This window comes from Taurulus bubalis, assembly GCF_910589615.1.
Source record: "Taurulus bubalis genome assembly, chromosome: 17".
Classification (NCBI taxonomy): domain Eukaryota; kingdom Metazoa; phylum Chordata; class Actinopteri; order Perciformes; family Cottidae; genus Taurulus; species Taurulus bubalis.
Window position 1 is genome coordinate 2,693,215 of NC_136605.1, and position 27,420 is coordinate 2,720,634.

The window sequence follows — 27,420 nt, forward strand, 5'->3', positions numbered from 1 at the left end:
TATTCAAAAACAGAAGTGACAGTGCAAAACATCTTCAGAAAGTGCACCAACAGGTTGCTCCTTGAACATCCCTGAGCTGTTAATTAAAACAACAAAATGGACTAACACTAAAAACATACACATCTATGCTTTACATCTGCCAAATGTGAGCCCTTTTTACTGTAATTGATCCCTCCAGAGGCTGCATTTACATACCCTGCTTTATCAATATGTATGAAATACTGGGACAGAGCGAAGCTGTACTGCTCCATATAGAGCGTCCTCTTCCTTAAACTCTTTCATTCTGGGTCTCTTATGACCACGACGTCACGTTGTTGGCTAAGCCCAACTACGTGATTTGCTTCATTCTACTTTGAGTAAAAAAAAAAAAAAAACCTGCAGCCAGATCCGCCGGTGTGCCGGTTTAACGTTAACGAGTGACAGCGTGAACTGAACCAGACCGGGGGGTGACGGCATGTTTCATCACGTTACGTTTTTTTACAAGCAAGACTGAACTGTAACGGAACATAACGGAACTTTAACGACAATACACAACCCAAACACGTTAGCTAACGCGATAGCAAGCTGACTAGCTTCCATTAAAAACAAGTTTGAGGAACATGAAGACGCTGATTGGCCAAGACTCGACTTGTCAAAGATCTTCTATTTTTGAGAACATCACAACCTCAGCTTTTCTCGTGTCTCACTCCAATCTCAGAAACGCTGGCCGGCCAGTTGCTCTGCTCCGCTCTTTTTTTCTTATTGCCCGGCGTAATAATCGAATCGATACACACAACGAATCGATAATGAAATTCGTTGCCAACACTTTTGATCATCGATTTTTATCGATTTTATCGATTCGTTGTTGCAGCCCTACTATTAGACAAGCCCTGGCACAGTCCACACACGTAGTTGGCTAGCTAAGCAAAGTTGGCTTTTTTTTGTTTCCAGCTGTCTCATTTTTTAAAAGACATCGTTGTAAATAGTCTCTAAAATATGCAGTGTTTTTATACATACTCAAGATGAGGTGAAAGCTGTGTCCCAAACATTTTATTCAGTGAAATATTGTTCTGAGACTCACTCAAGTTCTTTGTTTGTGTAAAAAGGACCGTCACTTTTATATCATCCATATAATCTGTTCAAGTTCTACTACCGGCTCCCTCCTTAATAATTATCTGCATGTGCATCTCTCTCTTTATGTGACACAGCATATGTATACTTTCTTTTATTTCCTATGTTCTACTCCTGTGTGTATGTGTTTGTCCTCTTTGTCCTCTTTTTTACCTCAGTCATGAATGAGCTATGTCACATACATACATGATATATGTATGTATGTACTTTCTAACCCTGAGGTTCAATGCATTGGTAATGTCATAATGCATTTTATATATCTGTATTTGATGCATAGTATTATTACTATGCATCAAATACAGTATAGTATTTGCAATCTAAAATCCACATGTGGTTTTGTATGACGAAATGAAATTTCAGGTTCATATTTGTGTGTGACCAGTAAGTAAAAAAAAATCAGTTCCTATTTCCAAAAACCTGAAAGTAATGATCATTTTACTGTAAACTGAAACACATGTTGATACTGTATATATGATTTTGCATGCGGATTGTTGTCAGAATAATATTTGCCCCAGTTGTTCACTTATGTGTACCTTTCCTCACCCCTTCCCCTTTATTCCCCCCACTCTTCCCTTTCCCGCCTTCCTACTTGGCCTCCCCAAACTCCTCTTCCACCACCACCCTTTCATCTTTCTCTCCGTTTCCACATGCTCTCCTTTTCTCCCCCTTTGCTTGGAGGAATAAAGAGATCAGACACAATTCTGCATTATATCAATTAATAATTGGCATTTTTGGAAGTAAAATTATTGTTTACACTGCTGGTAAACATGGCAGTTAGAAAAACCGACAAATATAGACTGTATGTGGTTTGTTTTGTTGTGTTTATAAGTGAGTCTTCCCATAGTCTGAATAATTATCACATTTAAAAAGTTTGTGAAAATTCTATATATTTTTTTATTGTCAACAAATCCCAAACCAACAATGAACTGGTCCTATTAACAAGCAGCGTGTGTGTGAGGCCGGATATACGTCATTCCACGATGCAATAGAGCTGAACTAGCTACTTACAACTTACTTACTTAACTACTACCATGGTAGCAAAACGGTAACTTGTTTTTTCTCAAAACCTTTTTAGTTATGTATTTCATGTAATCTGGTTAAAAGTTACAGTTAGCATATTGTGTAAAATGAAAATACATTACTTTAATATGAATTGCAGCAATTCAAGTTAACATTATTTATATTATAATCATATGCTGAAACCTCAAATCATTTTGACCCCAATATGAAATGACGAAACAGTCATTGAAACTCCAACAGCAATCTTATTTCTCTTTCCGTATGAAAGTAGATGTAGAGACTCTTCTTCCTATTATGGGCACTTTATCAGTCATGTGTATACACTGGTAGAGTGTGATACTGACCCATGGCAAACATGAACAAATAGTTCCATTTCTTAAAGCTGCATAATACCATGATTATACCATGATGATACTTTGGACTGAGGCCCTCCAGGACCCCAATACACACAACAGAGGGATAACACAAATATATGAAGTCATTACTCAAAGTACATTTCTGGGCCCCAGTTGTTAGGATGAGGTTTAATAAAAACACGCCAATGAGCCAGACTTGGTCCTTCATTACCATGCACACATTGTAGTTTCTTCTCACTCAGTCCCACAGACACTGTCCTGCCCCAAATACTCACTAGACTAGAGCAACACATGTGGATTGTTAGTTCCAACTACTATAACAAAATGCTCTATTTCCTCCTGTCTGTGTAATGTTTGCTAGAAACTAGTGTGGCCAGCTGTTTCAGGAAATTACTCTGTGAAACTGTACTTAGGCACGGCAGGGTCCTGCGCTGAATGATATCCATGCATCAGTGTGTCACTGTTATTGTAAACCCTATACTGTACAGTTTTAATACAACAACTAACAATTACTGGTTAGATAGGTTGATATAGCAATTCTATTTGAATTGAATTGCATTTAATTAGAAAGCCCAATATCACAAATCACACCCTCTGTCCTTGGACCCTCTAAAAAATGAACTCATCCCATCCCATTCACTCTCCCCTCTGCTTCTACCTTCTCTCTCACTCCTCTTCCTCTTTTTCTACATCATCCCCCCCTGTGTCTCCCCATCCCATTCTAACACTGGTGTATCCATCCCATCCTCAGGCTATCCTCCTCAGTCTCTCCCCCTGCGTTGTGTTACTAAAGTCTGACTGAGTGGAGGTACGTACAACGAGCCAACCAATCGCAGCACAGCTTACAGATGCACCGCCACTCCGTTTAGCACTTGCATAGCTTCTTGCTTCAGGAATCAAAGCTGGACTTTGTAAAATACAGAACTGTTCAGAAATAATCTCATTGGTTGAGTGAATCAAGCTGTAAGTGTAATAGCTGTAGGGGTTTGAATTTAGCAATTGATACTAGAAGTATCAATTGCACTAGGTATGTACAATAACTCCCTCTTTTATTGCCATTTCCCACTGACCCTCATATTTAATTTCCTTGTATTTAATCCAGCCATCAGGTCTAACAGGGCCACACAGTAAGATCACAGCCGGTGAAAACAGTTGTACAAAGTCCTCCTGAATTAAAAGATAGCCTTAGTTACAAAATAAGAGGGGGGTGGGCGGGCTCTGGTGAAAGATGCAATTAAAATTGCATTATTGGAATTGTACGATCTAGCAGGATCTTATTGCAGCTTGACCAATTTGCCAAACGGAGTAGCCCTTTAACTCAACCAGTGAGGATATTTCTGCTTCCTTAATCGTCACAGCTAGATGTTATAGTCCACATACTATTCTGAATACGTCGGGGCTATACATGTGTATTGATATACTGAAATTCATATTTAGTACTCTTAACCTTAGGGTTAGGAAGTAATAGAGCAAATAGTACAGCTAACACTGTAGTATTTGTGCAGTAAATTACTAAATGAATAGTAAATAGTAAATGAAAGAAGACATTTGAATCAATCGATGCACAAGACGAAGCAGCTTCAAAGGCCCCGAGCACGGCGGATCATAGCTGAGGCTGCATCTGCTGCAGAGCAAACTGCAGTCAAACACTCATTATAGATGCTAAGCACTTTTCAACTCCACCTCGTATACAGTGAGAGCCACAGTGGAAGCAGTCCCTGCACTGAGATGCGTAAATGCTGATCGGTGGTGCCTTTTGCCTTTCTCGATTAGATGTTGATCAGGCAGATCTGCGCTCTATAATCAGAATCATATTCACAAGATCGCTGACAGGGATTACAGGTCTATACGAATTGCTGCCGCTGTGTTAGAAACTGTAGGTTATTGATAATCTGACACTGCTGCTGCTCCGCCAGTGTTTGTGTACGTGTCCCAATCAGTAAAGAGCCGCAGTGCTGCTGATTTATTCCTGTGGTTACAGGACTTGACGTCGCAAACACGGCTATTTAAACAGAGTGTGTGCTGTCACACAGTGAACATGCACAGATACACACGCACAAACACACAGTTTATATGAAGCTGTAGTAGACACAAAAGCATTGGCCAATCATTTCAGAAGGGTATTCTAGAACACATGCATGTGCTGTGCCATACTAATGTATATACCGAGGCCATGGCTGGAGACTGCACCAGTAAATCGGCTCGTGCCTATTATCAAACTGATCATTAAACATATTCAGGGGGATTTTCAGAACTGCCATTTTGCATCCTAAAATTGAACTGAACCAGGTGCTTTGGGGGACAAAAACGACACAGTTGAAAGTCACCCTGAAAATGTTGGCGGCCCACTGTCCTTATAAAATGATGAACATTTTCTGCGGGATTTCTAGGCATGGCACTTTGAATCCTCAAGCAAGCTAGAGCTGGAGCTCGGGGGATTCAAATGGCTTGATTCTCACAGAAAGAAATGCTCACAATCTTTGTTTTTTTAGCAGCTATAGGAGACGAGTCATTTTCATGACTGAATTGTCTTTTCAGAATTGATACTGTTGACGTTCTGCCATCCCGCGGGCGTCCTTTTTTTTATTTATAGTTCGGTACGAGTTCGGTACGAGTGCCATATATTTCCAATAAAAATAAATCCCATACAAGATTTAGTCCAAAACACGTGATTACATCCATAAATATCCACCAACTGGCGTTGCATCATTTCATATCACCTGGAAGATATGAAAGAAAGCAGTTTTGTTTTTAGCAGAAAGGCAAGTTTGCATGAGAGCACAGCTACAAACTCGGTATCAAAATGTCCGCCAAAATCTAAGCTTTCTATTGGATCCCTTGAACCAATAGGAGCTTCATGTCCTAACGGGCAGGCTACATTACCCAACCAGAAGCTACATTGAAGAACAGTCAACCCCTGTCTCCTTACGTGGCTCAAGCCTGGCACGTCGTACGACAGGCGTTTCGTACAATGAAATTGCCTAAAAAACGAGTACCAGGAAGAGGGAGGGGGGCAAATAATCCCAACAGCCTTCAATTTGATGAGAAGAGACAGCTGCTGATAGAGCTCCAGTCTGTCATTGAATTAGCATAAAAATGCATTTATACTTCATTTTCTCTGTGTCAGCAATATTGGTAGTAAATATGAATAGTACCTCTATAAGTTTGCAAGACTATAAGCCTTTTAAATAGGTATATATATATATATATATATATATATATATATATATATATATATATATATATATATATATATATATATATATATCAGGAATATTTTCAGTCTCAAAATGGAAAAAGGCCGAGACATTTCATTAGAAAAACATGTGTAAAATATTCATTTTCTGTGATATTGTTACCTGCTTTTTACTTAGACTAGAAAAGGCTTCAGGCTATGGTCCCATTGTGTTTTCCAGTCCATAAGTCCCATTTATAGTCATCTACAGGCATCTATTTACAAAGAAATGTTCAGGCGGAAATAAAAACCTTATACTTTAGTGTATTCAAACTCATATAAGTCAGTGTCAGCAGCACTTAAAGTGATTCTGACTATTGAGGGGAAAAAGCTTCAGATCGTTACCTTTCAAAAGAAACCAAGACCATGCATTTACTCCAAGTAGTTCAAGCACAGCTTCCAATTTACTTTGGGTATACCTGGATAGGCGTTTTTCGTCAAATTTTACAGGAACTAAGAGGTTAATGAATCAAGCCCATCTCCCATTCTAATTCAACCCGGCAGTTTATTTTCTCTGAAGCAAGGTGTTAAAGGTGGTTAGTTATTCTGTGAGTCAAATTAGTTTAAAGGAGGCGTTGTCAGCGGAAAACACTTTATGGGTGCAGTGCAGAGATTTTAATTTACACTTAAAACCTTAATCTTCCCCCTACAAGAATCACGGTCTGTAGTCCTAGTGTCCTAGAGCCATTTAGGGACCTTCCTTTTCTGCTTTATTGTTTCAGACTAACTGAAAATAAACAATGAAACCAGCTGTGCTTTAAAAAACTCAGGTGTGGCCACATACATACAAAAAAAGTCTTGTTGATTTCCAAATTTTGGTTAACCTCCCAGTCCGAGACAGAACATATACAATAAGGGATACTCCATCCCAAAAATAGTTTTTGTATCAAATCACCACCATCCATAGACTTAATTTCTTCAACCATTACAACTTGACCATCTGGAATTGGCTCATAATCCCGACGACATGCAAGGATCATGTCACAAGACATCAGTAAAATGCTTTTTGGTAATTGGCAGAATGGTCCCACCCCAAGGTCAATTACTAGCTGTTCTGGAACTTTTGGTCTTTGTTGTATTTGCATTACAGCTGTTCAAATTTAAAAGTTGAGATTGAAATTCTTGAATTTACAAAAAGCAAAAACAATCTCACTACAAGGACAACTACAGGCCAGTAGTACAATAACTTTCCAATAGCTTTGCTAACTTTAAAAGCGTGGATTCTTGGGGGTAGACTTGTACACAAAATTCACAGATCGGTATGTATTTTGGTTTTGGGGTCATGGTATGGTTAGTTTTTGGTACAGCAGGGAAAACAAAGACTCTGACCTGTTGATAATACCTAAACTGGGCTGCAGCTTGCACTCATTAATACAGGGCAGGCCCAACAGACTGACTAATATGCACATGTGAAGGCTAGCGGGTCTCAAGCACTTTGATAATATGCATTGATTTGGTATATTCTATGATAGGGTGTGTGGTTGCACATACGTTGTGATAAACACTATTATAGCATGCGGAAAAACCTACAGCTCAATGTCAGCAAAATCAAGAAGCTGATTGTGGACTTTAGAAAAAAGGATGCGAAGACAGACAGCGATGTTTCCATCAATGAAGCCGAGAGGACGTGAACATGTTAGGCTCCTGGGAACCGGCATCACAGAGTACCTGACATGGTCATCAGACATCTCCGACCTGTATAGAAAGCTCAGGAACAGTTGTATAGCTTTTGGAATCATAAAAGGGATTCTGCAGCGGGTGATTAAAAGAACTGCACAGCCTGGCCTTACAGGAGCATATAAGTCCATTGTACATGTTTATAACACAATTCAACCATAAATGTTAACATCAACCATAAATATGACTCGAGAGGACTCAAAAGTGACTCGAGAGAGCTTCCTAAGTTATGAAAATATAAATGTTCATATTCCTAGCCACACATGAATGGCGCACCTTTCGGGAAAGCTTACGGCCTACAAATCCTTTGTCAGATAAAGCCTCAGCAAGATATCAACCACATTACAGCCAAAAAACTGAAATATGACTTACCTATGGATGAAACGATATTCCACATGGCCTTGCTTGGTATGTGTTGATGCATCTGCTTGAGCAGAGCCCCTCTGTTGGGGACCAGAGGCGTCCAAGGTCCAGGAAGAAAGTTAGGGCATTTTAGCTTTCAGCGGATCTAAAACTACGGTTCACGAAATGTGCACTAAATGAATTACTAAAAATATTTAACTTCACTTTATCAAAGTCAAACTTTTTAGAGATGCTGTTAACACATAGTGCTATTTTATAGTAGAAAAAAAGCGACCATATGCATAATTAAAAAGAGGAAATTCTGAATTTTTCTTTTCTTTCCTGTGTTCTATAATCAACCAATAAACCAGTAACACATGTACTGCTATATGAATCTCTTAACTAGTCTCACAAGTATGTTCTGTATATTATACCATTTGAAATTATTCAAATAGCCATTGTGGTTAAGGAGATAATCTGAATTTAGTATGGGTATGCAAACCATTCACACTTCTTTAGAAAACACGGCTCATGTTTAAAAGGTTTTAAAAGACAATACCAACCCCAGTAACAGCCTCTTCACCCTTCTGCCGTCTGGCAAGAGATACAGAAGTATCTGCTGTTGTACAACCAGACTACAAGGTAGCTAAGTAGCAGCCGTTTCTATGCTGATTTTAGAGAATTGTTCATTAATTCAAAATATATTTAGCTGATTTAGCAAATTTGGATAGTGCATACATGATGGTTTCACAGTTAACAGTATTATTAATATGCTGATATTTATACCAAAATAGGCTATATATTTGGGCAACTAATTATTTGTAAAAACAGACATTCAACAACCCCATATTGTCAGAATTGGAAGATCTTTGTTTTATAACCACATTTCTTCACCACTGCGACGATTCGACAGTCCAATCAGGCCCCTCTATCGAATCGTTGAATAGACAGCAACTTTGAATCACCCTTAAAATGTACCTTGAACCTTGAATCCATTGTAACTGATTCTCAAGATAACCACAGACACTGTTCTCCATGAACTGACACCTTCATACAACCATCTTTCAGGCCTAAAGGAGGTGATATTTGATGCCTAAAATATAGATTTTGGGGTAGTACATCAACAAAAAGCACAACAGAAGACCATCTTCTAAACCAGGGGTGCCCATTACATCGATCACGAAGGTAGTGCGGGTAAATGGCATGCCTACCCTTTCAAAAACTTTATCGACAAAACACAGCTCCCGGTGTGCAAATGAATAGGCTCGTTCGAAAGAGCTGTGCCTCGCCTGGAATCCAGACGAGAGCAGGCGGGAGCAGCAAGGGGGAGTCAAAAAACTGCAGTCAAGTCGGACAGTTTTCAGCTGCCTTCAAAATATACACAGGAAGTCACAGAAAAAATGTTTGTTCTGAACTTTAGGCTTGTTGTAGTTTACAGATCACGTTTGGATTTATTCATATGTGTTTATAAATATATATTTATGTATTAATGTGTGTGTAGCTGCATCCTTTGTTCTTTGTATGTCTGCCTGTGAAATACATTACTACTGGTTTTATGTGTGTTATATACATAAACTTTATTATTATCAACCACACAAGATATGTTTTTAGATTAAACCTGAGACCAATAGTCAACAATCCAGCGTTAAGTATTACAACTACACATACAATAAGGATTTTCTACAACACGTGGTGTTTGCTGTCAGATCTAAGAGCCAATCAGCTCTCTGATGTGGTGACAGCCAGGCGTTTCCCATCATGCACTGGGCTACGTAGTCGGGGGAGAGCTACCGCGGCGTCTGACCCTGAAACCTTAGGCCGCCTCGCTCTTGTGAGATTATCATTGACCACGTGTGCATGACGTCAGAGCAAATCGGGATCAAGTCGGACACAAATCCAACCAGCATGCTTTGCGCGCCGATCGCCGGCGATCGATTCTGCGCAGAACTGGCTCATCTCCAACGAGCCTATTATTGTCATCACCACGGACGGTGCGCCCGCAATGGTTGGCAGCTTGAATGGATTTATTGCCAAGTGCAGGGAGGACGATGTTTTCCACGACTTCCTTAATTACCACTGCATAATACACCAACAAGCATTATGTGCTACAATGCTAAACGTGAAAGAGATCATGGATGTGGCAACGAAGATCGTCTGTTATGTTCAAGCGAAAGCTCTTCAAAGACAGCTGTTCCGTGCGCATCTGGAGAAGGTTGACTGTATAATAATATTATAAAAATATTAAGTCCAAACACCATTCCACCATGACTGATGACCATTTGGAAATCGGCTGGCTACCAGCAGCTACTGTCCGGACTATGCAACCCTGCTGGTTCCTTTCAGTGCAAGTCATCAGAGTTAAATGTAATGACTCATATTATATATATAATTTACATATATATAAATAAATAGGTACCAATCCTATTCCAGAAAGGTCTCTAAGCGGGACATTTTACAAAGGCTGAGTTTGTCCTTGCATGCTGGTCTCAGATGAGGGCCTTGCTTCCTCTTTATGCAACATCCAACTGATGTGATCCCAGAAACTGATCCCACATTAACATCACAAGGACAAATCATTCCATAGAGGTGTTGATGAGTAATTACAAATTCTGCTGTATCGCGATTGGTGGGTTATGTAGGTATCGTTTCCCGTATCCCCGTATCAAGGATTCAAGGATTAAACACTAAAGATTCTTCTAAATAAATAGATCAATTTTCCCACTCTCCTGTGGGAGCCTAAACTCTGCATTTTTTGTATTGGTATTTGCTCTGATTTGTCCTAGATAGCAAACTGACTCCGTTCCGTATCCGCCCAGGAGGTATCATAGGCTCCGGAACGGATCCGCAAAACGGGTCCGGATCGGAGGCTTCGGCACAGATCCGGAACATCTACGGGTCAAAGATCCGGCCCGTATCCGGAACGGCTCCGGGTCAAAGATTCAGACCAGATACGGCCCGTATCCGCTCATATTCAATTTGGACCCGTTCATAAAGCGGCTCATTTGGCCCGGATCCTCCATTACTCAAAATAACTACAGAAAAATCTCATAGCTAACCAACATATATTTAAAATGCATCAATGGAAAAAAGAAATGCAACCATAAATGATATCAAAAACAGTTTTTTATTAAAGGACAAACAATTATTTTTCGACGTACAGTTATCAACTAATAATGATTATGAGACAACTAGTTCTTGAAAGGTTTCATGTTTTATGTACAGATATTACCCATATAGAACAATTTGTACCTTTAATATAACCTAATAGAACTAACCTAACAGAACTTAATAGAACCCAGTGGACATGGTTACATGGTTAACAGCAATCGCTATTGGAGAACCAACACGTCTCTGTGTAACTGGTTGAAGATTATTATTCCATTCACAACAGTGAAAAAAAACAAGATTGGCGTCTGCAACTCGAAGAGCAGCAAGAATTAGCTGAAAATAATATGGGGTTTAGTTTAAACTTCACACGATTAATTTTCAGCCCAAAATGTGCATATCTTTCATTCTGAAAATATTCAACCTGACTGCACATACACATTAGGTTTGTTCAGTGGGGGGGATATTTCCAGCACGCCGGAGTCTTTGACACCATCTGGCTGAAGGACTTTTTCCCATTCACCCCTTTCCAATTGATGGTCTTCCCAACGTCATCGCTGAACATGCGGGCGAGGATGTTCCATGTCACCGTTTTGTATCATGTCCAATGGTTGCCAGGGAGGAAATCTAAAATGGATCAAAAAAGTGCTATTAATATCTGATACTTTACAGAATGTTTTCGAAAGCGAAAGGGTAATGACATACAATAGTTCAAATAAAAGATACATTTTAATCAGATTTGCTTGAGATGCTTAAAACAAAAAAAAAACACCATACTCTTCTTTAGCTGAAAGTTGGAGTGATCTTTGAAAAGGTCCACTTCCTCCACTGAGGTAAACAAACCGGGTCTCCAGTCACTTCGACTTCTTGGCCAGTTCAGTGTATGTTACTGGCGAGATTGTCAACTTTGACCATCAATTGGTCAAGCTGCTGCTTCATGTCATGATAAACTCATCATATGAACTTGAGCAGCTGTTAAAAAACACTAGAATAAGGTTAAAAAATTATTTGGACAACCGATTTCACTTAAAATATGGAAACATCAAGCTTTATACAATTACAGTAATGCAATCCTAATAATCATATTCGCTTGGATTCAATGTGGCACTGTGTATTGTAATATACGTGGTTTACAATTAACAATTGTTATTGTTTTAAAAAGTGAAATGATTAAATGTTCAATTTGAATCCCATAGCTGTTATTGCTCACCACAACAGGCAACGGTGTCTGATCCACACCTTCCCCCTCGCCAAGTTGGTCTGTACCCCTGGCTTGTAGGTGTTTGCTGTCCTGCTGGTGATGGCGTCTGTGGAAGAGGGGGAGGAGGGGCAACAGTTGGAGGGGCAACTGTGCTGCTCGTCGTTTGACCTCTGGATCTTTTTTTTTGAGGATTTTCCTCACTATCGTCATCCGAGTCCCCATAGAAATGGCTATAAAGGGGGTTAGAAAAATACTCATTCGTCATACTAACACTAAATGACACATGTATTTGTAATTTTTTTATTAAAAGGTAAAAAAACAATTTAGTTCATTTGAGCTATTGACAGATACAGTGTTAAAATATACTATTCTCAGAATATGTCTACTGCACTTCTTTGTACAAAAAAAAAAACTACAGCAACCTGAAAAATATAAGCACCAACATTTTTAGGTCAACTAACAACTAACATTAAATCTAGGGCTGCAACTAACGATTATTTTCGATTAATCGATGAATCGGATAGAAAAATCAAAAAAGCATTAATTTCATTCACATTATCTGATCAATATCTGGGCCTCTCATGACCACGACATCACGTTGTTGGCTAAGCCCAACTCCGTGATTTGATTCTACTTTGAGTAAAAAACAACAACCTGCAGCCAGGGCCCTATTTCTCGTAGCTGGCTTACTGAGTTAGCGGGCTAATTGTCAGGATAAGATGACGTAGGTCAGGCTTTCTCGGTTTCTCGAAGCAAGCTTAAATAAATCACCATAGCAACACATCCAAAAATTTAAACCTGCTCCCGGGCAGGCTTACTGAAATTTACTGGATAAGCTGGACACTCCCACTGACAAAAAAGGCAGCTCCCTTCCTCATTGATGAAGGAGCGATATTAGTTATATTAGTTTTATAGGGAGAGAGTTCTTTCAGATCGCCAGGATCCATCCTTTACATCATCATGACTTCCTGTACGCGGCGCTATAGATTTTGCCGGCAAGAAATAATTTATTTACGAGAGCTTCTCGAGCCGCGGACATTGATCACCACAGGCGCAGCTGATCGTCTCAGACAGAGACTATCACCCGCTGCATGCCGCTGTTCTTAAGTTTATTTAGCTCTTAAGAAACTTATGGATGTGTTGAAAGCACTCATAATTATATGACAGTGCAATTAGTACACCATACATATCATTATTGTAGAACATGATTAAGGTGATCGTGATGAGAATACAGAGAATCACACACAATTTATTTTCACTGCTTCAATTGATTGAATTTCTGATTATGAATAATACATATATACTGATCCGCCCATACACATATTCAAACTCATATACACATATATAGTACATGATTCATACGTGCATTCAGTACATATAGCCTCATAAGTATATATTTATTCGTATATATAATCTGATTGATTTGGGTGATGAAGCACTTCAAATTAGCCGATACATTTTCTCAACACTGACGCATTTAACTTGTCTGATATATTTGCGACGCTTATGTCTCGCAGCGGGGCCGCTGTTCAAGTTGCGTTCACGGCAACAATGTTGTAAAAACGTTGGAATATTCGCAACGCGTTTGCTGTGAATGACTACGGTCTTGACTTCCTCATATGCCTTCATGATTATCTCCTGCTTCTCAGTAGAGAAATAAAAAGAGGTTCCTCTGAGTCGATTTGCCATTGTACTGTTAGAACATCGTGGTGTCAGTGCTCCATTATTATCCCTTCTGAGGAGGAGCGGGCGCGCGCATTTATCCAGATGACTGACGTCTGGCTAGAATTAACGAGACCGTTTCAGCACGGATCAGCCGTGAAGAAACCCAGATAGCCTGATGTCAATCATCTCGCTAATTTAAGATGGAGATTAGGACATTTGCTTGACTTTGTTTAGCCAGGTACGAGAAACAGGGACCAGACTAGCTTCCATTCAAAACAAGTTTGAGGGAAATGAAGACGCTGGATACATCTTTACGCTGATTGGCCAAGACTCAACACAGTGTCCTGCTTCATCCTCCACAGCTGGTCAAAAAGCTTAGACACACCTTTATTGCTCCATGACATAAATTAAAGCTTGTGCAACGTGACGCTGAATCTGACGTCCTGCCGATTGAAAGCAGCTGCATCAGACGCAGCTCATGTCATGGAGAGGCTGAGCGGGCTACGGATATTATGAACCCAGATCCAGGGTGTTTGATGTTACGTTTGTGGGACTTCCACAACAGAAATAGCACTAACCACGCCCCCTATCCGGCACGTCTACAATAACCACAAATAGTCCAGCATAATCGACAGTTGCAACCAATATAATATCGAACACTTACCTAAAACGTTATAAAAACGTGTGGTGCAGCTGGCGTCAGATCAGAAAAGACAGGTGTGAAATGAGACACGAACGTCAGTTGGAAGTAGGGCGTAGACATACTTCATGATCATGATTGGTTGTTTGAGTTGTCATCTATCCTTTCTCCTTTTATGAATATATATTTAAATAAAAAATAAAATAGTTTGTTTGCTTCTAAATTATATATAAGTCTGTGTAATATATATATATATATATATATATATATATATATATATATATATATATATATATATATATATTACACAGACTTGTGCAATATAAATACACCAGCAGCTATTCTGCTTGTACTCAGTGAGAGGCGGCATCCGCCTGTTGTCCGCAGTTAATCCGCGGTCTGAAGGTGCGCGATCCGGAGGCGGGGTGTATCCGGTGCACATGGACAACTGAGTCTGACAGCAAGGCGGATCTGCCGACCTGAAGGCGGATCCGCCCCGGAGTCGATTGCTATCTGGGGTATAATTGGCTGGACAGATAATCATTCAAGATGAGGAAAGTCCTTTTTATTTTCTGAAGTATTTCTGTTGCTGTTTCAAAAATCAGGCTAAATACATTGATTAACTGAATTGTTATTTATTAAAATAAAATAATAACTTTGTAAAATATCTTTAAAACAAACTGGAATTACAAGTGTGCACCTTTTTAATGCAGCAACAAATTGGTAAAAAACTAAAACAGGAATTAAGATTCCAGAATATAATATACATAATCAATTCAATTCAACTCTCTTTTAATATACTGTCATTAGCATCGATACCCAGTTCAGGCGTTGGAGTTTGAACGAAGGGCATTCAAGCATGCATTATGGGAAATGTAGTGTTTCCGCCCATCGTAGGGACTTCAAGTCAGAATCTTTTGGTCTCTACTGCTTCAGTTTTGACCATTCATTTTGTTGAATCATTCTTGTATAAGTCTCTTAACTTCTATACAAAATACCTGGAATGCTCTTTTAACGGAACCTTTTCGAAAGTGTTTGTTATTGATATGAAATAATGTAAAAAAATAAATAAAAAAAAGATATTCACTAATATATATGGGATTTGTTTTAAACTTTCAATTATATTATATAGTTCTAAAACACCTATCAGGCTATATAAAAAGACGAATGTGTACTTTGCAGTTCTTCAAAAGTTAAGGAATAAATGTTGTGATCAGAACTAGGAAAGGTAGAAAGTTTCACCACATTCTAAAGGAAGAAGATCCACCCAACATGTTGAAACGTCACCTAAATCTGCAGCTTCCTGCTACTTCCGTCAAGTTGACCGTCGAAAAAAGCTCATCAGCCACAGCTTTACTTTGGGTTTAGTGCTAATTCGCAAACGTTAGCATGCCAACGCGCTACACAAAGATGGCGAACATGGTATATGCCTGCTAAGCATGCTGATGTTAGCATTTAGCTCAAAGCACCGCTGTGGCCAAATACAGACTTACATTGCTGCTAGCATGTTGAATTTGATCACCTAAATGAAGACAAACACATACCTGACTTTGGAGAAGGGTTTTTTTCTTCGCTCAGTCTGTCTGTCTGTCTTTCTGTCTAACGTGACTGTTTCCTTGTTAACAGCAACCTGTTGTTCTTGCCGGTAGACTGGCTAAAACACCTGGACTCTGAGATCAAAATGTGAAGCGATTGGAGTGTTAACGTGGAGTGATTGTGTGTACTGCTAACTGTGCTCAGCTCCAGATGATTTACCCACCCGAGTTGCTCTGAGTTTCCCACAAAAAAAAAATAGATGTATCAAACCGCCGAGCCGGCTGTGTTTCATGTTCATGAACAAAGTGTACCACCACCGATTTGGTTTTGGGAATCCCAGAGCAGGTAGTCCAGTGGATGTACAAGTATGAAAATCTCATGAGATGTATTCAGATCAAAGGGGTTTGTGTCCGTCCACTGGACTCGTGCATCCTCCCTCCCCTAGACAGTTAGTGTTGGTGCCGCAGTGCGCCACCTCTTGGTGTCTGAGGGATATTGTGGAAACTGATTGCTGATTTTCGTAACCAATATTCCCTGTTTTGTCCTGTCTCTGTCCTGTCTGTCCATCTGTTTGTCCCTCCGTCCATCCGTCTGTCTATCTATCTGTCTTTTTCTAACTTCCTCCTTTGGTCGAAACTATTTTACTTGGTTTGGGCTGGTTTTGTTTGGAGTTATTTATCGCTCTTCTATTTTTTTTCCCCCGACTTTGTTTCATTTACAAATGCTTGTAACTGTAACAAATGTTTTATATTTGCAATTTCTGATGTGTGATGCTGTCATAACACCAATGGACATATCATAACATTACTTTGTGTCATAAAAAATGCATCTCCATACACATTCCATTTTTTTCATTTTTTTTACCATATGAAAACATTCATACTGACTGTTTCATTTGCTACTCTGAATGACCCTTCATAACTCCGCTCTGACCTTTGCCCTCTTACCTGTGCCTTTGATACCTTCACGTATAGCCACGGGTTATGAGAAGTCGCGCAGCCTCAATAATATCTCCGGGATGACGGGTGCCCCGCTGCGCCTAACCCCCATCATCAACTCCAACTTCGAGCCCTTCGAGCCGCCTGGCCTCAGGCGCTGCCGCTCCCCTATACCCTCCATCTTGTAGCATAGCCAATACAAACAGCAACATGTCAACAACAACAATACAATATCGAATGTTTTCTTTCTTTCTTTTTTTTTCTGAGGAACATGCAAGGAAAGCATCAACATGGAAGGAGTGTCTCATCGACATTTGATTCATCCTAGCAGCTCTGTCATTACCATTACTCACATTTCCCTCTTGATAGAACCAACAATGAACTACAACTTCTCTTCTAGGCACCAGACGGTCCTATTTTAAAACCACAGCGTATCTAAACCTTGCAGACAAAGCTGAGATAGACGCTTCAGCAATTGTATTTTAAAATACACCAACACACTCTGACACGCCTGCCTTACTAACATGGATAGAGTCTAGGTTAGTTTAGACGGATATGATAGTTGAGTTAGTTTTCCTCTCGCTTTCCCTATGCTACTTCTTGCCTGTATCTCAACACTGCACTCGCACTTCAACGCTTTAAGACTGACACTTAAGAGTAGCTATAAATAAGGACTTTTCTACTATTAAGCCTCAGAATGCACACACACACACACACACACACACACACACACACACACACACACACACACACACACACACACACACACTGACACTAACATTATGTGCAGCATGCTTAGTAAAAACAAAAACATTTTTGTAAACTAAGTCAGATTCATATAAAAAAAATCAAAATACCCCAAACTGTACCGCCTCCACAATAAAAAAAAGGCCTGTTGTGTTTCATTGAGACAGAACGACCTCTGTTACACATACACACTTAGTTAGTTTGTTCTCTGTGTATCCCTTTAGTACATGGAGAGAGAGGTCTATTAGATTATACATCACCTCCATAACTAACTAAAGAACGCTGCAGCCTCACCTCCGTATTTTGTTCCTGCTCCCTCCTCCGGCCTCAAACACTGCTTAGACCCTAAACACAACACAGGACTGTGGGAGGACTTGATGAACAATTATTTTGAATACCGTAGACAGCTGGGGAGCAGGTGTCTCTGTCAGAGTTGGTCGCAGGTCATAGGACAGTGGTTTCCAACCTGGAACTCCTTAGGGGTTGCACAAAAAACAGTTGAGAGTTGATTTTATAAAAAGGTAGCAAATTAGATCAAATGTAACATGACATTTTATCTGTTTTCAAATCTTTGCGTTGTCCTTGTGAATTACTGGATACTTGCTACATGTATTGGCCTAAAAGTAGAGCAATTTCAATATACATATATTTAGAAGCAGACTACATTATCAGCCTGATTATCCACGTTTTGATCTGCAAAATAATAAAAAAAATTACCCGCATTGCCAAATATCCCCAAAAGGTTGGGAATCACGTTTGAAAGGGAATTATGGGAGTGCTAGGGGAGCAGAGGGGCTAGATACATATTTTGTAAAATAAATAGACAAAAAACAGCTATCGGAAAATAGAAAAAAAAACTTTCTGTGAACATACGTAAACTTTGACTTCTCTTTACTTAGCTAAGGTTAAAGGAACAGTAACAATATAGGGGATTTGATTTCTTTCAGAGAGTGAGATGAGAAGATCGATACCAGTCTCAGAGTCTGCGAGTAAAGTACTGAACTGGAGTCGGGATGCTGTTTGCCTCGCTTAGCATATAGACTGGTAGCATCTTCATCTTCTCCCAACATTATCGGAAAGAAAAGCAAATGAGCATATTTCCAGAATTGTTGAACTATTCCTTGAAGGTGGCAGGGTAATTTACGTAATCTTCATCTGGAAAAGGTTATGGGACATTGCAGCTTAGCCTGAGTGTGAGAAGAGTGGTTTTCCTCAAGTCTGAGTTCATCCCACAACCATCACCACCACCACTACCACCAACAGCGTTACTACTTGACTTGCGCTGACTCCAGTGTGACTCAGCAGCCAGTGGCAATATTTTTAGTTTTTGGCTTCTCTTTCTTTCCCTGTTTTTGCCCCTCCTGAACCCCCCAAATCCCCTCCCCCATCCTCTTCTGTCCGTCCACCTCTTCTATGTTTTTCGGCTACGGCTGCTCAGTAGGAGGCACTGTGAACGGCTACTGGAGCGACAGCCCGTGGTAGAGGAAGAGGGGACGACAAACACCACAAGAGAAGAAGCGAGAGAACATGACAACAGAGACAGCATACAAACATAGACATATGCAATGTAGATAAATGAGACTGCGGCGGTTGGACCTTCGTGTTTCTGTTCACTTATGTTGTATCTGCAGCACACACGTGTGTGCATGTGGATGTTTGTGTGTGCATGAGTGTGTGTGTGTCCCTGGACCTGCATCTACCTCTCTACTAAGATGCACAACTTGGAAAAATACTTTTCGCTCCTACAAGACATTTTAGTTTTGATATATTTTTTTTATTAACAAGCTTTGTGTGAGCACATGATGATGTCATCTTTCTGTCAGTTAGTGTAATTTTGTTTCTATTAATCTAAGGTTTTTTTTTTCTCCAAAATATCAGTGTTGTTTCCTTTTTGTTTTAAACTGTAATTTTCTGATGTTGCAGAAATGTTATTGATTCTTTTGAAAAAACAACAATGTCAGACTTGTTCATTGTTTTAGATAGTACTTGTGCCTGTTGGTTAAATGTTTAAATCCCTTGCACTCATCTCGAGCTCTCACCTTCCTGCTCCCCAGACAGAAAGTAACAGAGAGCTGTCAGTTGGATGGAAATCATTCCCTTTCATTTTCAAACTATTCCCATAAGAGCACCATAGACTCCTTTTTCAGAGGAACGTTCTGTACTCTGACGTATTTCCTTCCTTTTACTGTTTTTTTGCATTCAAGCTGGGAGTAGTGGGAGGTGAGAGTTCCAAATGAGGAGACTTTGTCTTAAGAGCATACTACTGGTAATTTAAAGAATTACGCTATGTTATGAGCTGAAGCTAGGAAGCGATTGGCCTAGTTTAGATTAAAAACTTGAAGCAAGGGAGAAATAGCTGGTCTGGCTCTGTCCAAGTGGATAAAAATGCACATTATATAATTCCAAATAACATGCATAGAACTAAAAATATCTTTTTTGGCTGCTCACCCAAAAAATTGTAACAGAAAGTTTTTTTGTCCAGAATAAATAAGAGAGAGCTTGTTAATTAAATTAGAGAGGTAGCAATACACATTTTTGTTCCAGGCTAGCTGTTTCCCCCCTGCCTCCAGTTGTAATGCTAAGCTAATGTAATTGCCTCCTTAGCTCCATCTCCCTCTCAAAAGATGTTTGTTTGTTTTTTATGTCGAGCTATCACTTTAACATCATGTCACGCGGGGTTTTTCTGTTTCCTGTTTATCCTCATGCTCAAGCCAGGCTTCACTATCTAGTTATATACTATGCTAGTTGGAGAATCATTTTAAGCCCCATTCCTGTTAGACACACCACACCCACATGCACACCCACCCACACACAAACAAACATAGATGTAAACACACACTATCGTTTCTGAACATTTCATTCTCTCCTCATCCTCCTCTCCCTTCCCAACGTCCACTTGTCGCGAGTGCGTCTGCCGCTTCCCCAAAGGCCACTGCTGATTGGTCGCTTTTGTCACGGTGATTGTACATATGTAAAGTTTGCGTTGTATATGAATCTGCATGGGTTTCCATTGCAAGCAATAAGGATACTGATATGACTAATAATGTGAGGAGGTTTGATAGGGTTTTAGTCTCGAGCTTAATGAATGTGTATATATCGTTTAGACTACTAAGAGTGTGTATGGGTGTGTGTTAAGATGCATACATATGCACTAACAAACAAAGCATGCAGGACAAAAAAATGTTTCCCTCTTTGAATGCAAGAAGAGGGAGGACAGGCTGACATTATGCATGCCGAAATGCTATGACGCTATTGGTCGGAAGAGACCAAGTTAGGTACTGTAACGGGGCCGGGTGGGGGTGGGAAAGTTTATTTTTGCAGGACGGGGCGGGGTTACATTTCTAGTAGGTCTTGTATAGCTGCTTTCTTATCGAAACTTGAGAGACTTATGATAAGAGAGACATATTAACAATCGTAGCTTATGATACTTTTTTTTTCCTTCTTTATTTTTTTGCTTCTCTTTTCACAGAGAACTGTTCTGAAAGCCCCGCGCTTATCAGATATATGCAAAAAGAAGCAGTAACTGTGAACTAACGCTAAGACATGAAAAACAAATCCAGCTTCTTCCATCGTTGTCTCGACTCCTCTTCTGCAAGAGAGAGGAGAGAGAGACCGTTCTCTTCCCCCAAGATACCTCCTCACCAAAACTCCCCTCTCCATTGGCCTCATTCTACCGCTTCTTCGTTATCCGTCTGTGACTTCATCCTACTCACGTCATGTTTCATTTCAAGTGCAGTGGTTCAAAAGAAGGATTCCTCTGCAATGGTAGAATGCAATGATTCAACATAAGCACTCAGGACGAGGATCAGGGCCAGATTAACCTGCGAGGGTTCCTTCAGGCACCTCTGAGCCCAGTTTTAAGTGAAGGGGGGCTTGAGTTGCTATTTAAGTTTGATTTAAATGGATTGAATCCAGATTTAATGAAGAATACTCACTATGTAAGCATAATACAGTATCGCACCGATGACCTTGATTATAAGACACCATTTTGAAGACACAAACCCCTTTCTGCAGCACTCAATACCCTCCATTATAAATTAAATACAATTGATGTTATGAATGCATATATGTCTAATTCTCAAACTCCCACTTTTTGAGGCGTAATGTCTTGTTTAATATTCTGGCCAAACCAGTATCAAATGCAACATCAGGTCAAAAAACTAGAAGACCCCATTTAATGGTAACATTACATTGTGTTATGCAATTCCTGCTGAAACAAGTTTTCCGAACAGTCAAATAATCATTGAAACCTTTTTTCATGACTTACCATTACAGTTTATATTGTGCTCAAAACGCTATCTCTAAAAGTGTGTTCACGTTGGACAATTTGCACACAAGTGCCAATGTTCAGTACCGTGCAGGAAGCAACGTGTCCCTTGTAGCAAGATGTAAAAGTAAGGGTGTCTGATTCGGGGGTGGTTGATGGGCGTGTAGCATCTCAAGACTTTCATGCAGGAGACCAGAGTTCACAGACATTATCTTTAACCACACCAACCAATATCTACCCAGCTTTAAGCAAGTGCTGTAGTGGCCAAGGCCTAACCAAGGTCGTTATTTGACATACATTTTTCTTACATTAGCATAAACTATTTGCTTTATATTCTAAAAGGGGGAAACAATACAATATTTAAAATAAAAATGTGTCTATGTAGCCTAGGGTTTTTCAGGATGAAAGTTCTCGTCGAGTCTGCTTTCTTGGTTCATATTACCAAACACATTTGCTGATTTATTTAAAAAAAAAAAAGTGCCCCAAAAGATCTTTGAAGAAGTTGCATTGACTACCAACTGATAAACCACACTGCAGAGGCACCCTTCAAAATTCAAACCTTTTTTTCTTCTTAAATTTCTGAAGCTTCTGCCCTCGTTGCCAATGTCCCTCCCCATCCATTCACAACTCAGGTATCTCTTTCTCAATCTTCCCCTCCTTGCCCCCATGTTTCTGTCCACCCACGATTTCTTTAAGATGTAATGTATGTATGAAAAAGAGCGAGAGATAAGAAACAAAAAAAGTCAAGTTTTCCTCTCTTCTGTTCTTGTGAATTCCATGTGCTCTGTTTTGTGGCGCTTGCCCCCCTGTCCTCCTTTAAAAAAGATGTTATTTTGCTTTCCTTGTCCAACTGTGCTTCCTGTCTTCTCCTTGTGTGGTTTCTGCCCCGTCTCTCCGCCCTTTCCCGATAACCTTGTCCCTCTTTCTGAGAGACTTCATCCCACCCAAAACGCCATCCTTCCCCCCGCCCCACCCTGAAGTCTCTCACAGCAAAAACCAAAAAGGGAGTAAAATTGGAGCACCTTCGCGTCAAAAAGAAAAAAAAAGTTTGGACAGACGCTGGATATCACCAAGGAGGAAGACAGGAATGGACATTTAGATGAATGAAAATAAAGAGACTCGGGAGAACGGGAAAAAAAAGGTGCTGTGAAACGATGTGTTCTGAATGGATTGACAGCCAAGCAACGTCAGAGGGAGGAGATGGAGGAAGGAAAAAGTTTGGGGAAGACATAAAAGTATGGTGATGATGAGGAGGAAAGAAAGAAGCAAAAATCGCTTCTCCATGTAAGAATGTGTACCTCACCGTTTTTGCTCCTTGTTGTTGTGTTTCCTCACCTGTGCGTGATTCAGTGTCGGTGCGACATTTTCGTTTTCTGTGTGTTCAGTGTTGTGTGCCGCACTCTTGTTTCCTTCCCTTTTTTCTTTTCTTTTGTGTGTACCACACCTGGGTCAAACAGCCTTCGCAAACACCGGCTCATTTTATCCCACACAGGTGCAGAGGAATTGTCAACCGGGGCAAACAGAAACTGCACCGCAGTGAAATTAATTAGAAAGGAGCTGACCTGAGGCAGCTAAACCCTGACGGTCAAAGTGGGATGAAACAAAATAAAACGTTATTTGGCCTAGGTCTGGTCTATACATGTGCAGGACACACCAACTGAGATGTTCCACTCTCAGCTCTTGGTCTGGATTTCATGCCTAGTCCTGGTTGGCTGCAGTCCTCTGGTTTGAGCTTTGAAATCTCTTTGTTTTTATTTCGCCAAGTCTGTGACCTCAATGTCCTTCGGGCTCATCAGGCTTAATTAGTGTCCAAAGATTTGTTATATCAGAGGACTGAGCAGCCCCCCAAGGACTCTGCCGATTGTATGTGTGTGTGTGTGTGTGTGTGTGTGTGTGTGTGTGAGTGAGTGAGTGAGTGAGTTACAGAGACGGCAAGAGAGACGTGTGTGTGTGTGTCACGTTCAAGCTCTGTGTTCTTGGTGTTCTTGCATGTTGGCCGGGCTAGGTGAGCCTTGCAATGGTGTCTTTTCTTTGCTTTAGTGGTGTGTTTGGCCCTTTTCATTTCCTTGCCTTGGTGTGCAGTATCATGCTGCTGGTGTTACAACTATTTTCATACTGAGCACCACTGGAAACTAGAGTTTAAGACTAGGAACACACGGTCTGCCATCGTAGAAGTCTTTCAATTTCTACATTCTTCCTACGACCTGAGAGGATTCTGTTTGGAAAGCAGTATTAAAGAACGATGGGTTTCTACAATGGCTAACACTGTCACTGTCACACATCTCATTTACGATGAAAGAGCCTCTTTCCCAACAGCATCTTTTGGATTAAATCTGTTGATGTTAAAGACAATTGTTTGCTGCAACGCAAAAGGTAAATCATCAGTGATTTGCAGTTACAGCACTAGGCTCTGTATTCAGTGTCATAGGTCATGATTAGCTTAGTTCATCGAGGAAAAGAAAATCTCAACTCAAGGTCCACTTATTAGCTTTTCCTGTAGCTTTTGACCACATCTCACCGTCTTCATCTGCAGATGTCGTCATCTGTCATTATCACCTGTCAGTGATAAAAGAAGCACTTGAATACCATCACAACAAATACTTTGTTTCAAGTAAAGGTCCTGCAACGGAAAAGTGTACATAAAGTATTAAAAGTAAACGTACAAATTCTGTCGAGAAATTGTCCTTGACAGCCATATTAATAAATACATTATTTTACACTCGCGGTTTGTTTTTTAGTAATGCATCACAGTTAGTAGCTGGTCATGGTGGAGCTAGATAAGTAGTTTAACCCAGGGGTCAGTCAATCTAAGGGGTTATGAGATGATTAAATGTGATGAGATATACATCATCGATCTTACACAGCTTGTTATTTAAATAAACCATCTGAACTGTTTAAAGGGGAAATCTCTTTTTGATGGAACTTCTAACAACTCATATGAAATATGTGACGAGTAGACCCCGACTACATAAAGCTTCTCCTGTAATGGGCCACAAACCAAAACTAACAGATTGTGAATCACTGGCTTAATCCTGACCTGTGGTTGAAAGCTCCAGAAAAAGACACTTCTGCATAAAAGCCTCAAATGTAAGATGTACACCAACAAACAAGTGATTTTTCCCCTTCCTGATGCTTTTGAGAAACAGGCCTATTGCGGTTCCACACTGGACCTCAGAAAGATATCAAGTAGTTTTTTAAGAAATGGAAATCAAAACAAGCAGAAAATGTATTGGATGGTGGGTAAAATAATTGTCGGTTTTTCTCATTTTGTGTACTTAAATCTCCTGGCCAACACAAATAGATCTGTGTTGAGTTGCACCAGCTGCCTAAATTCGTAAATAACTAGTTCCAAACTGTTTTATTACATCAAATTGCACCATTTAAAGTGAAAGAAAAAAAGAATTAACGAGTAAAGACTTTAGTGAGCTTGGAAACGTCTATAATAAAAACAGGAAGTCGTCATAGCATCACAAGCTAGAATAACTATAATAACAGTTTTAGAGGCGCATATCTTTTTAATAAATGTAGGTATTTTGGTTTCTGTATGCCCGCATAAATGGATAATAGTGTGTTACAGAGTATTCGGACAGTTTAGAGTGAGTGAGAAATATCTCACGACGCTAACTTAAACGACGCTATTCGCTCACTTAGTCAAACGTTATTGGTATCGCGTTTCGTAATTTGAGATAGGTTGTGCTATTTTTGTGAACTTTAATTCAAAATTGTCAAGGTTTAAGTCATTTTTATGTTGATAAAAATGACTTAAACCTTGACAATTTTGGTATGTTGACCAGTACTTTGTGTTGCCTTTCATTCCCCACTCTAAATGGGTCATATAGTAGTGTAGCTCAGCATAACGTTAGCTTTGTTTGTTGGTCCAGATATTGTAGCTAGACAACAAAAACACCCAACAGTAAGTAGGTGTACATGTATAGGAACAACTTATCGCTAGGTAAGAACTATAGTTAATGAGAAACCAGTTTTAATATAGTGACGCATTAAACTCCATTTCATTAAACATGTTAGAACTCTGCTACGTTGGAATTTACCAACAGCTGGTGCAACTGGCTCCGCAGATGCCATTATGAATGATTACAAAATCAGAGACAACAATACTTTACCCACCAGGATCTTTCCAACACTATGTGTGAAATGGGCTTTCACCTTGAACTGCACCAGACCTGGATGTTATTAAGTTAGCCTACACTTAAAATCTGAAAAAAACAACTGTTTGGAAATCATTACAAAATGCTTCATCTGAAATATCTAAACCCTTACTCATGGTGTTTTTGTGAGCTGTAGACTCGCAAAAAACCCATCTTTAATTATTAAATCGGCTTTCATCAAACATTATGCCATGGTCTGGTGTATGAGGGTCAGGAGTCATGACTTATTTACTGCAAATCCTCAGTAAATTCTCTTCTCTTTCTTCCCTTTCAGTGCTGAGTTTCTAACCCTCCACCCCTCCCCCCCTTTCCTCTACGAGAAGAGGAAAAACAATACAACGTTGAGAGTGCTGCTCCTCCATCTCCCCTGACGAGATTCACTGTAGAAACGGAAAAAGGAGAGAGGTAGAGAGAAAGAGAAAGAAAGAAGACGAGTGGTGGAAATCATCACTGACGCGCTCTGACCTGAACATTTTCATCATCCGTGTGACACATTCATATGCAACCTCGCCCGTGATCCTAATGAATTTGAACGGGTCACGATCACATATAAGCTATTTTTAAAGATGGGAGCAAACAAAAAACAAAAAAAACAATCCCGCCTCTTTTGAACTATTTTCCAGAGCAAACCACAGCATGGATGCACCCCTACAACAGACATGGATTTGGAGACCATGCGACGAGGATGCCCTCTATTTTACTTGTGTTGTTGCTTCACTCTTTTTATTTCAAGAAGCTTCATCTGCAGCTGTTGATTCCCAGTTGGATGCCTCATTATGTTGGCACTCAAAGCACTATGCAAAGTGACGGGTGGTCCATCGTGATGTCTAACAGCTCCCAGCGGAGTCCGATCCGGTGTCGGCGCAAATCTCTACTGAGCTACAGGACCTCTAGCAAGCGGGCTGAAATCTACTCATACATATCAGAAAGCATCGACCACATCTCACGTACATTTGAAATGATCCTGTATTTGATATCATCCGAATCTTCCCGGAGACAGTTGACATCTTGGGGTCTTAATGTTCAACAGATCGGTTTGAATACTGAGATCTTGGCAAACGTCAAATAGACGGGTTTCATCCACTGGTGATGGAATTAACCCAAAGACACATACGGATGAACAAACCCGGACAAGGCAACCGGCCGTGACATCTGCCGGCTGAAAAGCGAAGATGTGACTGACCCTCTTTCTCACTCTCTCTTTCCCTCTTGAGTGTTTACAGTATCTTGACCCTCTCCAACCCCCTGCATATCAGCATCGCTGCTGCTCCTCCTCTTTAGCAAAACTGCATGGCATGAACGAAACCAATTAAAACCAGAAGAAAGACAGCCAAAAACATAATGGATGGATTTAAAAATGGGGGTTGGGGGTAGAGAGAACGTACGGAGTATATGAGAGAAACCATCTTTTTTTT

At 40.1% G+C, this 27,420-nt stretch overlaps 1 protein-coding gene across 3 annotated transcripts in view; it reads left to right on the forward strand.

The window, feature by feature from the left end:
- LOC306750043 (voltage-gated potassium channel KCNC1-like) overlaps positions 1 to 21,106 on the forward strand; it is a gene marked incomplete at both ends in the record, with an annotated part of 77,277 nt that extends 56,171 nt beyond the window's left edge. For 2 of the 3 annotated variants that reach the window (XM_079233423.1, XM_079233424.1), the window contains one exon: positions 16,862 to 17,013. In XM_079233423.1, the coding sequence (XP_079089549.1) occupies positions 16,862 to 17,013 (152 nt within the window). Of the gene's footprint in view, positions 1 to 16,861; positions 17,014 to 21,041 lie in introns of those variants that run through there. The other variant, XM_079233425.1, reaches the window with a different exon arrangement.
- Positions 21,107 to 27,420: the final 6,314 nt, after the last annotated feature.